We start from the raw sequence: 16261 nt of genomic DNA, 5'->3' as shown, positions 1-16261 counted from the left end.
AGACTTGTAACCTGCACATGACAATCAAATTGTTTGGGAGCATGTGCACTGGGCATAGGATATCACCCATGTTTTTCATAAAAGTAATAAATCCATGCAAAAAGTAAAGTCTAATCTAAATGTCTTCTAATCTATATGAGAACATGGATGAGTAATATTAGCATGCGAAAAGAATATGCAATGCACCTATACTACCATGCAATCCTAGCATACTATGCATGAGCTAGGTATAGTCATATAACCAATGCAACCAGGATATCATTAGATCGATATAACACCCTTTTCCCATATGATTAGTAATGAGATGGGACAAGAAAGCTTCACAATCATCCATGCAAGATCCACATATAAGATTACAAGGGAGGGAGGTGGGAGAACAAGATGACCATATATTACAAAAAGGAATCATGGATGAAGGGGAAAAAGGAGAATCGCGCCCACACCATTGGAACTTTCCTTCAAGTTTCAATAAGGAGAAATCAATGATTAAGCCCAGGCATTTCTTCTCAAAATCTTTCTTAGGCATGCAACTCTCCTCCGTGTCTTTAGGGACATGTTGGGAGTGATATGACGAGGGAAATCGCTAGAAGGCAAGATGTTGACAACTAGGCTGCTTATCATGGAAATAAACTTCTGGAGGGTCAACTAGCACAGGCTTATCACGTTCAACACCTATGCACCCTGAATATTTGTGCAATAGATTCTTGGGGAGTTCCAATGTGTGGTCTTATCAAAGATTTACAGGTTCATTTTGCAACACATCCAAACATATGCTTAGTGATGGACATTGTAGTCATTGATGCACTGGTTGCTTGGGCAATGATTCTACCAAGAAAGTGGGCAGCTAATTTAGTTGGCAACACTTAGATGGACTTGTCTTATGCCAATATTCCCTTTGGTGATGGATAGTTTCTAACTCTACATCAAGAACAATTGAAAAGGAACGATATATAAGATCCTAGGAATCCAGATAAAGAAATGAAATGTTTTAGTAATAGTCTTGGTTCATACACAGAGCTAGTATCAGATGAGTCCCCTCAAAAGGACACTGACCACATATGGAAGATGAACTTTGAGGGATCAAGCTCCAAGACAGGTAACAATGTAGGTATTGTGTTTACTTTGCCTAAAGGTAAAATGTCATATTATTCTTTTCGTTTGGAGTTTAAAGCTACTAATAACATAGCTAGGTATGAAGCTCTTTTACTTCTTTTAAAATTAGTTAAAGAATTTGGTCTTAAAATATTAAAGATTATTGGTGATTCTAACTTTACATTTGCCAAGTAAAGGGATTGTATGCTTCTAAAATGAACATCTCAGAAGATACAAGAAGACAGTGTTGGACGCCATGGGAGTATTTGAGACTTTGTCTTTAGAAGCCCAACCAAGATCTACAAATGAGAAAGTAGATGCATTAGCAATTTCGTCTTCTACTTTGCAGCCATGTCAAGAATCGATGGAAGGCAGGAGATCAAACATCATTACAGGAAATCTATTCAATATAAATCTATTCAAGATTTAAAGGATTACAAGGAAGATGTCATCCAACATGCCATTCCATTAAAAAAGGATGCCAAACTTTTTCGTCAAAAGATGAGACAGATTAATCCACAACCCTCTTGTGCAAAAGGAATTAGAAAAGTTACTTGGTGAAGGGATGATTATGCCAAGAAGGTATTATTCAGGGTTATTAAACCTTGTTGTGGTGAGAATGAAATCAGGAGAAGTCGGATTGTGCAGGGACTTCCGTAATCTGAATGTCTCATCCATTAAAGTCAACCCACTCCCCAACATGGAGCTTCTTTTATAAAGGATTACAAGTTCAAAACTTTTGTTTTTCTTGGATGGCTTTTCAAGGTACAATCTAGTGTTGGTGAATGAGGATGACAGACATAAGACAACATTCACTACACCTTGGGATACTTACAAATATCAGAGGATGTCTTTGGGTTGATTAATGCAGCTGCTACATTTCCGAGAGCAATGGACTATGCTTTGAGGGACCTCATGAGGAAAATCATTGAAATCTATCAAGATTACCTTACAGTATATTCGAAGAAGAGAGCTTCTTACATTGTACATCTTGGGCAGATTTTCGAAAGGCCCTGGCAATATAGAATTTCACTCAACCGAAAGAAGACAATCCTTGGTGCCACGGAGGGGAAGCTCATAGGGCACATTGTTTCCAAAGAGGTTGTAAAGGTGGATCCAGAAAGAATTAAAGGGGTTAAAGAAATCACTTCACCTAGACGTCAAAAAGAACTTCAATCCTTCTTCGGCAAGATAAATTTTATCAGAAGATTCATCCCAATTTTTTCTAAGATCACAAAGCCTCTGAATAGGTTGCTAATGAAAGATGTCGATTACAAATGGGATGAAAGTAGCAAGGTTGCATTCGTAGATATCAAGGAAGCTATCGTGAAAACTCCATTGTTGGAAATCCCCGATTACGCTAAAGATTTTATATTTTTTTCTTTTGCTTTTAATGATACTATTGCATGTATACTTCTCCAAAAGAATGAACACGGTGAAGAGCAGCCTATATCAAGATGTTTCAGGATGCCGAATTGAAATATGCCATTATGGAAAAGCAAGCTTAGGCAATGGTTAAATCGCTCAAGCATTTCAGGACTTACATTGGCTAAGACGGGATGATTGCTTATGTTCCACATCAAACAATTAAAGACATTTTATCTCAAAAGGGGGAACTAGAGTTGTTATTTTTGCTTTGCTACTGTTGTATGTGCTGTTAATATTTCCCAATCTCCACATGACTGTTAAATAGCACCAAACATAACAGGGAGCACATAGTGGAATTTGCTTAGCTAAATCCATAGTGTGAATACATGAAGTAGTTCCAACTTGCTCATTGGAGTACGGATCATGATGGATCACCTCGCTTTTCTCAATGCAATGATAGAAAAGAAAACATAAGAGCATGTACTGTAAAGGTCCATAAACTTGTCAGTAGAAAGGCCTGGAACAATCTAAATGTCCCATGCATGTCTGAATAAAAGAAATAATGGATTGACCCCTCAATGCAAATACCTGAACTTATCCTTAAATTATCCCCTAAAACACCTAAAAACGATTGGCTCTCAACTACATTGTTCAGAATCGTTAAATGCAAATCACGGAAACCTTCACTCACAATTATCGAAGATGCATTGTATGGGTAAAATCATTCTAGATAAGCAATAATAGATGTCTTGACGACTTGAAGGACTCACTCACCAGCCTGTCATCCATGCAGCGAAGGGTCCCCATTTTTTACCGGAGAGCATAGCGCTCCAGTAATATAGACCACCGGACGTTGGATACGAAGAGCAAATTTCGGCCATGGAGAGTCCCACGAAGAGAGTGAAAAGACCAGCAATGAGCCATCCGTACACCATAGTCGCCGGACCTCCAAATTTCAGCCCCGTAGTATACAGAGTCGTTATGCCAGTCAAAATCGATATAATGGAAAATGAAAAAGCAAAGTTTGATAGTACTCTGCACAAAGCAATCCAAACCTTATTCCAAAACATGGAAATTTCATGATTTTTGAGAGAAATTAGTAAAACTTTCAAGATTTTGTGGATGTACCCTTAGCTTGGAGGAGAAAGAAAACGTCAAAAATTTATGCGGGAAATAACAAACATTAAATATTTATTTTGGGAATAAAGCCTTAGCTCCGAAGACTCTTCTGTTAAAAAGTATTGTTATTGAAGAGCTCAATAAGGCAAAGAATAGTACGAGAGATCACGATTAAGCTCCTGTTTGTAGCCGAGTTGTTGCAGGCGTGCATGTCCGGAGTCAATCCCGTCTTCAAGTCTAACCCCGTTGGTATCATTGAGAGGATCCATGGAAAAAGACAAAGATGAGCAGCTCCTTACCGGGGTTAAGTTGTTGTAAAACAGCCAAAAATCGCAGCAGGCTTAGAAATCCATGGACTCAATCAAAAGCATCTCCTTGAAATAGATAAAAGATTCCTCCATCACATTACTTACTGTCCATACAAGATTTTCCGGCAACTCTTGCACTGCCTGGCCCTCAGCCCGGCCTTTTGTGCTTATTTCTTGCACTCCTTGTTTAGGAAGGCAATGGTACACTTCTGCTAATGTGATTCATTCGGTCCAAGCATGACGTTTGCTTTGCATCTTCCGGATTTGAACGGGATGTCGTAAGTGTGAACGCCAAATGCCACGACTGCACGTTTGATGCATGTCATAACTTTGTGAGGATCGAACTGTTGACCGGGACTGCACGTTTGATTGCATATTATAACTTAGTGGGGATCGAACTGCTGACCTCTGCAGAAGAATGACTCTAGAAATCAAGAATCTGATGTTCGTAGCCGCCGGTAACGCGAAATAATCTCCTTGTCTAATGGGAACGCGGATTCGTTCCAAGTTGCGGGGATTCCATGAATCCGGCTACCGCTGAGTTCAACGCACGACCCAAATGATATTTTCTAAATTGGGGATGCGACTTGAGAATGGATTTCTCCAATATCGTGCGAGTAGACTTTTCAAACGTCCTGGCCGCTACTATAGAGACGTGCAGCTTCGTCGATTCCCAAATTGGGCAGTAGTAAACTGAAATCACCACTTTCTACTTATATTTTTCACTCTTAACATACTCAAAGTAATAAATCACCACTTTCTACTTATATTTTTCTAAGTAATAGAATTAAAATGGTATGGACCAAAAAGTAGGCCGGGATAGCTCCATTAATACACTGTTGCAGTATATATTAACTTTTAGATTTTGTACTTTTTTAAATCTAAAAGTTGGTATAAAGCAGTATGTATTAATGGAATTATAATTCCATAATTCCAGAAATATTGATAGCTGATTAATAATTTAGACTAACCAAAAAAACCAAAATGATTGTGTTTCTCTGATGGAATGCACTATGCAGAGATATAAAAAAAAATCTCCCTGCAACCGCCGAATTATAAATTAATTCAAACATCCAAAACAAAACCGTACGGCACCGAAATGATTGTGTTTCTTATGTGGAATGTTGAGACATAAAAAAACATCGCTGCCACTGGGATTTGCAAGAAACTCCTTGATGGAATTGCAGGTCCAAATGTGGAAGGAAAAGAAAATTTGATGCATAAAATTTTATTTCCAATGTGATTCTTTTGTTCTCTTTATTGAAATTTATGAAATTGTGATGTCTCATGCTTTAAAATTTATGTCATTGGTTGTTTATTTATTTATGTTTCTTAATTTTTATATTTATGGTTTTAGTAGTGTTTAATCACTTCTTTAATGTTCTGAATTTTTATATTTATAGTTTTAGTGGTGTTTATTTATATATTTTTTCATATTATAAATTAGTATTTTTTCAATTTATTTTTATTATTTTTGTTAAAGGTTTGCTTTGATGTATTACAAGTTTTTTTCGCTGCTGCTCTGTGTGACCTAGCCTGGAAACGCTCAGCCCGCAGTTGCCTCTCAGGGGCCCCCTGCTGCTGAGGCCTTGGAACAAATGGACCCTCCAGAGGATTTAAAACCTCCACCAGATCGCCATCAGGACACTGAGGACACCGCAAATGCCTTCGCCTCTCTCATTTCTGCAATGGGACCTCCCAAAAACAGGCCATCTGTAACCAAGTTCGTCAAAAGATTGGAAGACATTCCTGAAATCTCCCTCCCTACTGCTCTCCCTCGTAGAGCATCGTTGTCTCTTGCTAAAGGCGGATTAGTTGGACAATTTACTGGACTATGGCCTTCAATCTTCAGAAATGGGTTAAAAGAAACTGGTCTTTGTTGATCAATGGGAAAATATCAATAAGATTTTGTGGAAGAGGCTATTATACCTTCCATTTCGAAACCAAAGAAGATCGAGATCTAATATTCAGGAACGGCCCATACTTGATGGACACGAGAGGACTGTATTTAAATCGATGGACTCCAGATTTCGATCCTGAAATGGATGTTCCCAACGTTGTTCATGTATGGGTCAGGCTGCCACGCCTCCCTCTTCACTGCTGGGGAGATGATTCAGTAAAGGCCATTGGGAACGCAATTGGGAAATACATAGACAAATGTGAACCAAAGGAGAACATGCATACCTGCGCCAGAATATGTGTAGAAGTGGATTTACTGAAAGGGCTCCCGGAGGCGATAAAGATCAAAGTGGATCAATAGACGCATCCAACAACTAGATTATGAACAAATCTCATTCAAATGCGAAGTATGTCATGAATATGGTCACTTTGCTAATAGATGCTCAAAAAAAAAATGAAAATGAAAATGTAGAAGATTCAAAAAACAAATGGGAACAGGCTAAACGAAATAAATCATCCAATAAACAACCCCCTCCTACTTCAACGCAGCCCCTTGTCCCCTCAGACCCTTCTCCTCCATCACCTAATGCAGACATCCCCTCTTCTCTCATTAACCTAAACTCCTTTGGGCCCTTGGAAGAGCCTTCAGCTCCTCCTTCTCCCTGATCCCCTCTACAACCCCATAGCTCCCCCATTATTACCCCTCCTCCTACAAGCACTCGCTCTCCCTCGCCCCCATCAGTTGATAGAATATTAACCAGAAACCAATCCAAGGAATCCCTTCAAACCTTTGAAAAAAAAAAGGCCCTGAAGGAAATCCAATAAGGAGTTGAGGGATGAAGCAACAGCTAAGGAGATGACTTTAGGTACACAACAACCAATGAATTATTTTTTCGGGAAAAGTTCTGGGAACAATGAAAAAATCCAGCAGAGAGGGAAAGGTCCCACGCATCACCAAACAAACAAGTAATGATTGTGGTCTCCTAGAATTGTCGTGGATTGGGAATATGTACGCTCTGGAAAAAATGAGAATGGGAAATGATACAACAAAAAAAGGAATAACATTGGATCCAAACAGATATAAAGTAAGCAAGCACAAAGGAGCAGTACAACTTCATCAATATATACGCCCCAAATCATTACAGGGAAAAGAAGAAATGTTGGAGTACTTTAAAAGAAACTCTAACTGAAATCCAAAATGGGAAAATGATCCTTGGAGGGGATCTAAACTTGGTTCGAAATATAGAAGAGAATTTTGGAGGTTCATATCATGCTGATCCATCCAAGGAAGCTTTGGAAACAATAATGGAACATCACAAATTAATTGATATCCCTCCAAGCAATGAGAAATATACATGGAGCAATAAGAGAATTGGCAAAAGTAACATAAAGGAAAGGCTGGATAGAATATTGGTGCAAGAAAACATCGCATCAGGCTACAACTCGGTAAGATCCAAAATTCTTCACACAACGGCATCCGACCACAAGCCAGTGGCAATTATATTGGGCAAAATGGAAAATCAAGGACATCTTCCATTTAAATACAGCCCAATATGGGACAACAACGAAGACTTCAGAAACCAAATCACAGAAGCTTGGGCACCAAGAATTACAGGATCACCTCATTATGTTTGGGAAACAAAGCTAAAAAATCTGAGAATTAAGCTCAAGGCATGGGCAAGAGAGAATGAAATACAAAAAAAAAAAAAATAGAGTTGCAAATAAAAATGGTCAACGTGCAAAAGGAAAAGGAAAACAAAGAGGAGGAAAAATAAGATTATTTAAAACAAAATGAGATATTTTGGGAAATATATAGGGAAAATAGAAAAGAGGGAGAAGAGGCGAGATTGAAATCTAGAAGCCTTTGGCTCAACGCAGGGGACAAAAACACAACTTCTTCCACAATACAATGAAAATAAGAAGAGCAAGAAATCAGATAGATAAAATCCAAGTTGATGGACAAGAGATCAAAGGAGAAGAGGAGTTGAAAAAATAGCTCATAACCATTTCAAAAACCTTCTTACAGCCGGCGAAGATAGCAGAATATGGGAGCTTCCTTCAGCACACACAAAAAAAAAGAAGAGAAGAGCATAATTCATAAATAAGCAAAAAGATCTCAGAAGAGGAAGTAGTTGCAACCATATGGAGCCTCCATCCAGACAAGGCCCCTGAGCCAAACAGTTTCACAATAGCATTTTACAAGCAACACTGGAATATTATAAAAAAAAAAAAAGATTTCCTAAGAATGGTAAGAAATGTATTCAAAAAAAAAATGGGAAGCAATACAAAATCATCTTATTTGGCTCTAGTCCCAAAAGAACCTAATCCGTCCACCTTTAATAGATTCTGTCCTATTTCCCTCTGTAACTCCTCCTACAAGATTATTACTAAAATAATAGCCAACAAAATCAAGAAAGTGCTCCTGGAAATAATATCTGAAAATCAAGGAGGCTCTGTGCCCAGCAGGCAAATTATTGACAATGTAATTATTGTACAGGAAGCCATCCATGCCATGCAAAGGAAAGAGAAAGGATTCATTATAAAATTAGATATGGCAAACGCCTCTGATAGGGGCAGCGTTCCATATCTAATGGCAACACTCCAAAAAATTGGATTCTCTCAAGATATAATAGAGGTTATCCAGGTCTGCATTTCAACCCCATGGATTGCACCTCTTATAAATGGAAGACCAAGTGAATTCTTCCAAAGCACGAGAGGTCTGAGACAAGGGTGCCCACTTTCCCCTTTTCTCTATATCATAATGGCTGAAACTTTAAGCAAAGCCCTAGAAAAACAAAGGAGAGAAAGAAACATCACAGGTCTCCAAATAGCAAGAGGAGTCAAAAGCATTAACCACTCCCTTTTTGCGAATGATACCCTCTTGTTGGGAGGGGCTTTAACTATAATCGCAAGAAGATTCAAAAAAGTCCTAGAAGACTTTCTGCAGGTCTCTGGGGGGCTTTTAAACAATTCAAAGTGCAAAAGATATGGTTGGAACACTCCCTCCAGAACCATGCAAAGGATCTTGCAAATTCTAGAAATCCCCACTCAGGAAAAATGGACTCATTTCTTCTATTTGGGGCTCCCTATCTCCAAAGAAAATATGAAGGCAGAATTATGGAGCAAACAGATTGAAAAAATGAAAGATAAAACCCAAAAAATGGGTATGATGTGGTTTAATATGGCAAACATGGTGACTTTGGTTAAGGCATTACTCTTGGTGCTCCCAACCTATTAGTATGCAATAATTCTGGCACCTGCGAGTGCACACAAACAAATGGAACTAATAATAAGAAGCTTCTTATGGCAAGGAGGGAAACAAGAGAACAAAAAATTCAGTTCGGTCAAGTGGGAGAAAGTCACATTACCATATGAACAAGGAGGCTTATCAATAAGACTCCTTGGCTTAATGAATGTTGCATTAGGAATGAAAATAATATGGAGAATGATAACAGGAAAGGAGAGTTGGTGGGAAAAAAATCTCGCTGCAAAATACATGGACAAATCTAGAACAAAGTTATTGAATGAAAATGTTCCCATAAGGTCGTGCACTCAAGTATGGAAGCTTGTGAAAAAGACAATTCCACTACTCAGAAATCATATCTCTAAAATCCCAGGCAATGGGAAAACAGTCTCGATATGGGAGGACAGAATTATGGGAAAAGAGCCTTTAAAGTTTCAATTGGAACTTGAAGGCATTCAAAACTGGATGACAGAAAGAGGCCTGAACACACTTCACTCAATCTCTACTTGGGATCAGTGAGAATGGCAAGAATGACAAAATATAATAATCCCTTCAAATATGAAAGGTCAATGGGATAGATTAAGGCCACACCTCAAAGGAGCAGCACCCACAAGCACTGAGGAAGAAGATGCATTTGTTTGGGATCCAAGCGGAGGAGGATACATAGTCAAAACAGGTTATAAAGCCCTCCAAGATCATCAAAATCAACAAGATTGGGGCCTTTGGAAAATAGTATGGAAGACTGAAAGTCTACCTAAAATCAAAATATTTATTTGGACCCTCCTAAAATGCAAAATTCTAACCTCTAAAAATCTAAAAAGAAAAGGCTTCTATGTGCCTAAAGGAAGAAGAGACCATCCAGCACCTATTCTAGGACTGCAAGATAGCTAAAGAATGCTGGAAATAGCTCTCAAGTCCTTTGGAAATCAACTTAAATTTTGCAAATCCCTTTCCAGAATTTTTTCAAGCTTGGGAGAAGGCATACCCCTATTCAACAAAGAACAAGGTGACAATTAAGAGGTTCTGGAAATGCCTTCTAGTAGTCTTGTGCTGGCAAATATGGCTGACAAGAAACAAAAGTATCTTCAAAGACCAGACCCCAAGAATAGGAAAAATTTTATCCAAAACTTGGGGTTTAACATCTGAAATCTTAAACACAAAAGGGACTACAACAATGGACTATAACATCCTACAGCAAGAGGAGAAAGATTGGATCAGGAAAGCTATAACAAAAAACAATGGGCAAAAAGGACATAAGAAAACTCCTTTAGCTCAGAGTTGGAAAATTAGGCTAAATGAAGAATTTGCAAATTGGAAAAAAAAAAAAAACAAAAAAGATACGTCTTCTTTGATGGGGCATCAAAAAACAATCCTGGAAAAGCAGGGGCAGGAGGAATTATAATCGATCCTGATGGGAAAGAGATAGTTTCATATGAATGGGGTCTGGGAGAAACATCAAACAACAAAGTAGAAGCATATAGTTTGTTAATGGGATCAAGGATAATTAAAAAGAGAGTTATTTGAGACCCAATCATAATAGGAGATTCAACTATTATTATAGAGGCAATGGCTAGGAACAAAAGCCCCAACAATTTAGCCATAAACAGAATATATAAGAGGATAAGAACTAATCTGGAAGGTTCAGGAGTGGTGACTTTCAAACATGTTCTAAGAGAACACAATCAATTGGCTGATAAATTTGCAAACCAAGCAGTTCAAAGAATAGAAGGAACCACACAGGAGAATGAAGAGATATACCACACTTCAGTTCCATAGACCAAATCAATTGTCATGAAGCAAGATTTTCTCTTTAAAAAAAAGAGTGAAAACTTCCAAAACACCCTCAAAAGGACAACAGAAAATCAACAAGAAGATATCCTTGCAGGAAATATCAGATGGAATTCACAGGATATCAAGCAAAAAATATGGGGGAAATCAGAATCCTTATCCAGTCCGAAGACTAAGGATGATCATGATCCTATTCCCATGAATGGCGCAGCAAAATGTCTCATCCTGGACAAGTATCGTAGCAGCTCTCCTCCCTTAAAGTTTAAGCCTCTCAGCAATACTCTTTGTTGCGTTAGTATTAATCGATTCCAAATAACTCTATCCCAGTTATTGCGCAGTGCATTTGAAATCCCTCCAACGAAATCTACCCCCTGAGCCACCATCTAATCTCTTCTCCCAGCATCCTCTTTCTGAATAATCCCCATTAGGAGACTTGCATTAGCTCTCAGAAAAAGAAGCACTCGAAAATCTCATCATACCTGCTCCTCCATCACCCTCTCACACACCATTTCAACCTCTTTACTCCATTAATCGTGGTTAGCAGTAGGCACATTATAGGCTCACCAATCAAGAGGTTTCATAGTTCTTCTTGTCCCACACATCGTGCATTCCTAAGCTCCCTACCCATTAAAGCTCTGTCAGTTAGCCTCTACTCTGTTTTCTATTACTCTCCACAGGAAGGACAGCATACCTCAAATATAGTAGCCACTCTAATCCCAGAACTCAATAGAACAACGCAAAGCAAAGGCAGCAAAAGGAACACTCTAGGTAACAAAAGTCACAGGAATAGCAATAGCAAAAGGAACAACAAATATCTCAAAAACTCATAGAAGGAAGTGAATAAGATGGAATTCAATCAAATCGAGAAAGCTGCAAGGAATGACGGACGTGCAACATGTAAGGCAAATAAATTTATGATCAACAGATTCTAAGATGCTCTGCAAGACCTCAAGTCAAAAATGAAAATGGAGTTCAATTATTAGAAGAGAAGCATGGAAAGCCAGAAAGTGGAGATATTGGCACTCAAGAACAAATGCGTGCACTTGGAGAAAGCAGTGGCATATATCAAATCCACCACCATGAGCCAGGAGGGAGAAAACTCAGTCCATCAAGGCAAGAAGCAGCATTCCTTCCAGGAACAGTCAGTTCATAAACCATGAAAAACAACAAGTAACACAATGTTTTGTAAATTTATATTACTTGCAGGCCAGTATGTAAGGCAGTACGCCAGGATAGATATAGGAATATATAGAATTTTGGATTTTAAGCATAGAAGTAGGGACTGCGTTCCCAGTACACTTTTACCGCTCGAATCTTATCTTCATCGAATGTAATAGGAGCACGCTCCATCTCATATTTTTTTGGTAATATAACCACTATTTGACCTCGTCAAAAAAAAAGTAGTATTTTTTCATGTTTTAAATTAACAATATTTTTTTACTATTGGGTAAAAAATATAAAATTTTAATTTTTTAAATAATAATTAATATTTAAATAAAATTTTAATTAATTTAAAAATAATGATTTATATTTAAATAAATAAATAATTTTGAATTTTTGCATTTATAGTTTTAGTAGTGTTTATTTATATTTTTTTAATATTGTGAACTTTTACATTTATAATTTTAATGGTGTTTATTTATCAAATTTCCTATGTTATAAATTAAATTAAATTAATAAAAATATAATTTTTTAATTAATTTTAAAATAATAATTTATATTTCCTTGATGGGTGGAAATTGGACATTTGGAGGCCCAAGGTCACGATTTTACGGATCAATCAACACGTCGTTAATGTTTTGGTAGTGGGTAATGAAAGCCCAACAGTGGGTTGGGACGACAGAGATTCTGGAGAGTTTTTTGTGTATATGTGAATTGGGATGTTGGCTCTAGGCCATTTTCCTTGAGCGGGGGATGAAGGAGCAGAGTGAGGTGCAGAAACACAATTGCAGAGGGGAAAGGAGGCAATGTTATTTGCCTTTCCTTTTTCTCTGGTCGCAAGTGTTAGCGAACAATTCTGTGGGAAGGAAGAATGGTGAAATGTGAAACCCCAAGTCTGAGCAATACACGGCTTGGGACTCAAGCTCGCATTCTCCTCCAATGAGCACAATATTGGTATGGAAGGATGGCAGGAGGGAGGCTGGCATTTGTGGGTCTGCCTTCACTAGGCATTTCTGGGAAGTAAGTCTCATTCTCGTTTCTGTTTGCTTGTCTTATCTTTGTTTTGTGAGTTCTCAATTGGAGTGGTTTCTGCTTTGGCGGGGGGGTGTGAGCGGGGTGGAGGCTGACAAGAATTAGGAGCCCTGTCGGAGATCGTGGGAGTCCTCGTATTGTGGTCAGTTTGTTCTTGAGAGTGTTGGGTGTTGTTTTCAAGCTTCTTGTATGTTTCTAGGAGGTGGGGATTCTTTTGTTTCCTGGTAGGTATCCGGAAGTGTAAGGTGCTAGTCATTGGGTGAGGTGGGTTGGTCAAGGTGGTCGCCCCTTTTGGTCTAGGCATTGTATATCGGGTAACCTCACTGCAAGAGGTTGGTAGGGTTTTCTCAAGTTCTCCTTGTATATTCAACAGTGAGCAGGGTGTAGGGTGGTATGTTCAAGTGGATTAGCGAATCAGTTCTTGTATTTTGTGGCGGCAAGATACTAGAAAAGTGATTGTTGGCATGGATGAGGGTGGGCGATCCATTGTTCTCTGCATAGTTGGTCTTGAATTTGTGGCTAAGGGGACTTGGAAAGCCCATTGTCGTCTCACGATGCTCTGGCAAAGAGGGAGGCCAGGGCAGGGGGGAGGCAATTGTGGACAAGGTGTTGCTTGCCCGGTAGCCCCAAATGATGAGGAAGAAGATCTCGTTTAGCCGCAATAGTCATTGTCAGGGCACGTGGACCTCCCTCCTCCCTTTGACTCTTTGGAGACCCAAATCTGGGTGGTGATAGCGACATGGGAGTAACAAGCAGGAGATGGGAAACATGATCACAATGCGATAATGAGTTTTCTGCAAGACATACATCATAATCAATGACACATCTTAGATAGACAAATCTCCCTTAGAAGATGCCAAAAGTGACTTCAAGAGTGAATGGATGCTTTTGAAGGGAGAATGGCTCATATGGAATCGCATGTGCACGAGGATTTTAGATGTCTTAGAGATGGTGTTTCTGGCAACCCAGGTTCGAGAATATGGCTGGTTGAATTATGATTTTGGGAAATCTTTGTTTTTTTGCCAAATTTTAAGCCTTTTGAGCTGTAAATCTTCAATCTTCTTATTTTGAATCATTATTATCTATATTATTTTGTTTGTACTTAAAGAGCAACAAATCCAGTAAAAATAAAGCCTATAATATGCTAAATAAATATAATGAATTAGTTGAAAAAAATAAACAACAATAAAATATTATCTATATATATAAAATAAAAATGATGTAACAAAATGCAAAATTATTAAATTTTAAAGTGTTTTGGAAACAAAATTAATATATCATATTTTGTATTTGTATTGATAAATTATATTAATTAGATATTTATCACCCACTTTTTTATATAAACAAAATGATGAATGAATGCAACTTCAAAATATAATTAACCTTTAATAAAATTATAATTTCAAATAAAATGAAATGTTATAAAACAATATGTTATAAAACAATAGATAAAAAAATGAATTAAAATATAATCCACATTTAATAAAATTATAATTTTAAATCAAATAATATATATAAAATAAAATATTATATTAATAATAAATTATATTAAAAAATATTTATTATGAAATTTGTTTTGACACATAAAATAATGGTTTAATGTTATTTGAAAACACAAAACCAATGTCAGTTAATATTTAATATAGATTTGTATTTTATAATTTGATATCTAACAAGTGTTGTTGTTTAGTATCTATCTTTTATGTAAAAAGTAATTGATAGCAAAAATTATTATATCTACAATAAAAATTTCTCTTGTGCTAATGTAAAAAAGTCTTAAAATTTTTTAATTATTAAAACTTGTGATTTGCAAGATTCATTTGGTAAGCAACGTTATTATAATAGTTAAGATCTTCTTCAACTTTTGAATTTAGGTTTTCTACTTTAGAATATTAAAACAAATAGAATTGTTAAAGTTTTTAAATAGGGAGATTTTTATAGTTGAATTCATAAAGTTAAGATTGAAAAGTGTTTAGTTAAAACAATGAAATTTTTATTTTGCATTAAATTATTTTATAAAAAAAATTTCCACAACAAATGTGATCAATTGGCTTTTGTTTGCTCTTTATATTCTTAAATAACTAATGCATCTACAAATGCTTATAAGTATTTATCTTGCATTATTTGAGAGCTTGATATCTCAAGGTCTTATATGACTCCCACACAAGTTGCCCATAAAAACATTTAATATCATAAAATCAAACTAGATACTAAAGGTAGGTAAAAATATTTGAAGGAAAAAAATATATTTAATATTAAAGGAACCCCTAATTAATTATGAAAATGCATGTTGACTTAGGGCCATACCAAAGAGCTTTAAAGATTTATAATGGAGGGGACATTGTTTTTTCTTATCAATACATTATATTCTTTTGAAATATGTTGTTAGTAAATGAATACTCAAGTTTTAGGCATTTTATATTTTCATTAAAAAAACAATAGAAACATATTTATAAGTATTGAGAAACTTTGAATTATTAATAGATTAGATAGGCAATAAATGTAAAATTGAGACTCTAATATTAGTGTAAATTAGAAATCAATTTATGAAGGTAAAAAGCAATTATATTATATATATATATATATATATATAATTCAACTCAAACGTTTATCATCAATTTAAAGAAGTTGTATTAATGCAGGGAAGAATTCAAATGCAACAAGAATTTAGAGGAAGAACTTAGATTGTATTTAAAATATTATCTCTATATTGATATAGCAAATGATAGAATATCATAAATGTATTTGTTGAATTTTTTGTAGTTGTTGCAATAATATTGGAGTCTTAGTAGTAAGGTTTGAAAGAGATTTTGTTAAAAATTCCCCACTATAATTTAGAAATATTTTATTTAAGTAATGACATAATAATTTTAAATGATTTTCTTATATTAAGTAAATTATATATGTCAATATTATATATAAAGGTGAATATATATACAAAGTGAATCACATTTAAAATATATATAGAGAGAGAGAGATTTTGTTAAAGATTCTCCATTATAATTTAGGAATATTTTATTTAAGTATTGAAATAATAATTTTAAATGTTTTTCTTATAATAAGTAGATTATATATGTCAATATTATATATAAAGGTGAATCACATATTATATATATATATATATATATATATTATGCCACAAAAAAAATCATAAAATAAAAATGTGATTGTTAAAAATTTTCAAAAACTTGATTAAATTTTGTAAATTATTTTCAAAAGTTATACATTAATTAAAAGTCAAACATGAGTT

At 36.0% G+C, this 16261-nt stretch overlaps 1 protein-coding gene across 2 annotated transcripts in view; it reads right to left on the bottom strand.

Moving 5' to 3' along the window:
* The window catches only part of LOC149174608 (amino-acid permease BAT1 homolog), a 257768-nt gene that overhangs the window by 166541 nt on the left and 74966 nt on the right, over positions 1-16261 (bottom strand). The window contains exons 1-2 of one of the 2 annotated variants that reach the window (XM_089419359.1): positions 3739-4522; positions 3235-3495 (exon numbers count right to left, since the gene is read on the bottom strand). The exons of the other annotated variant lie outside the window; for it this stretch is intronic. Of the exons in view, the coding sequence (XP_089275485.1) occupies positions 3235-3495; positions 3739-3848 (371 nt within the window). The 5' untranslated portion in view covers positions 3849-4522. Of the gene's footprint in view, positions 1-3234; positions 3496-3738; positions 4523-16261 lie in introns of those variants that run through there. 2 annotated transcript variants of the gene reach the window in all.

This window comes from Pinus tabuliformis, chromosome 4_1 (assembly GCF_031772625.1).
Source record: "Pinus tabuliformis cultivar Carrire ecotype Pingquan chromosome 4_1, CPIR1, whole genome shotgun sequence".
In the NCBI taxonomy this organism is placed as follows: Eukaryota; Viridiplantae; Streptophyta; class Pinopsida; order Pinales; family Pinaceae; genus Pinus; species Pinus tabuliformis.
Note: the sequence above shows the minus strand (reverse complement) of the source record. Positions and strands in the feature narration are given on the sequence as shown.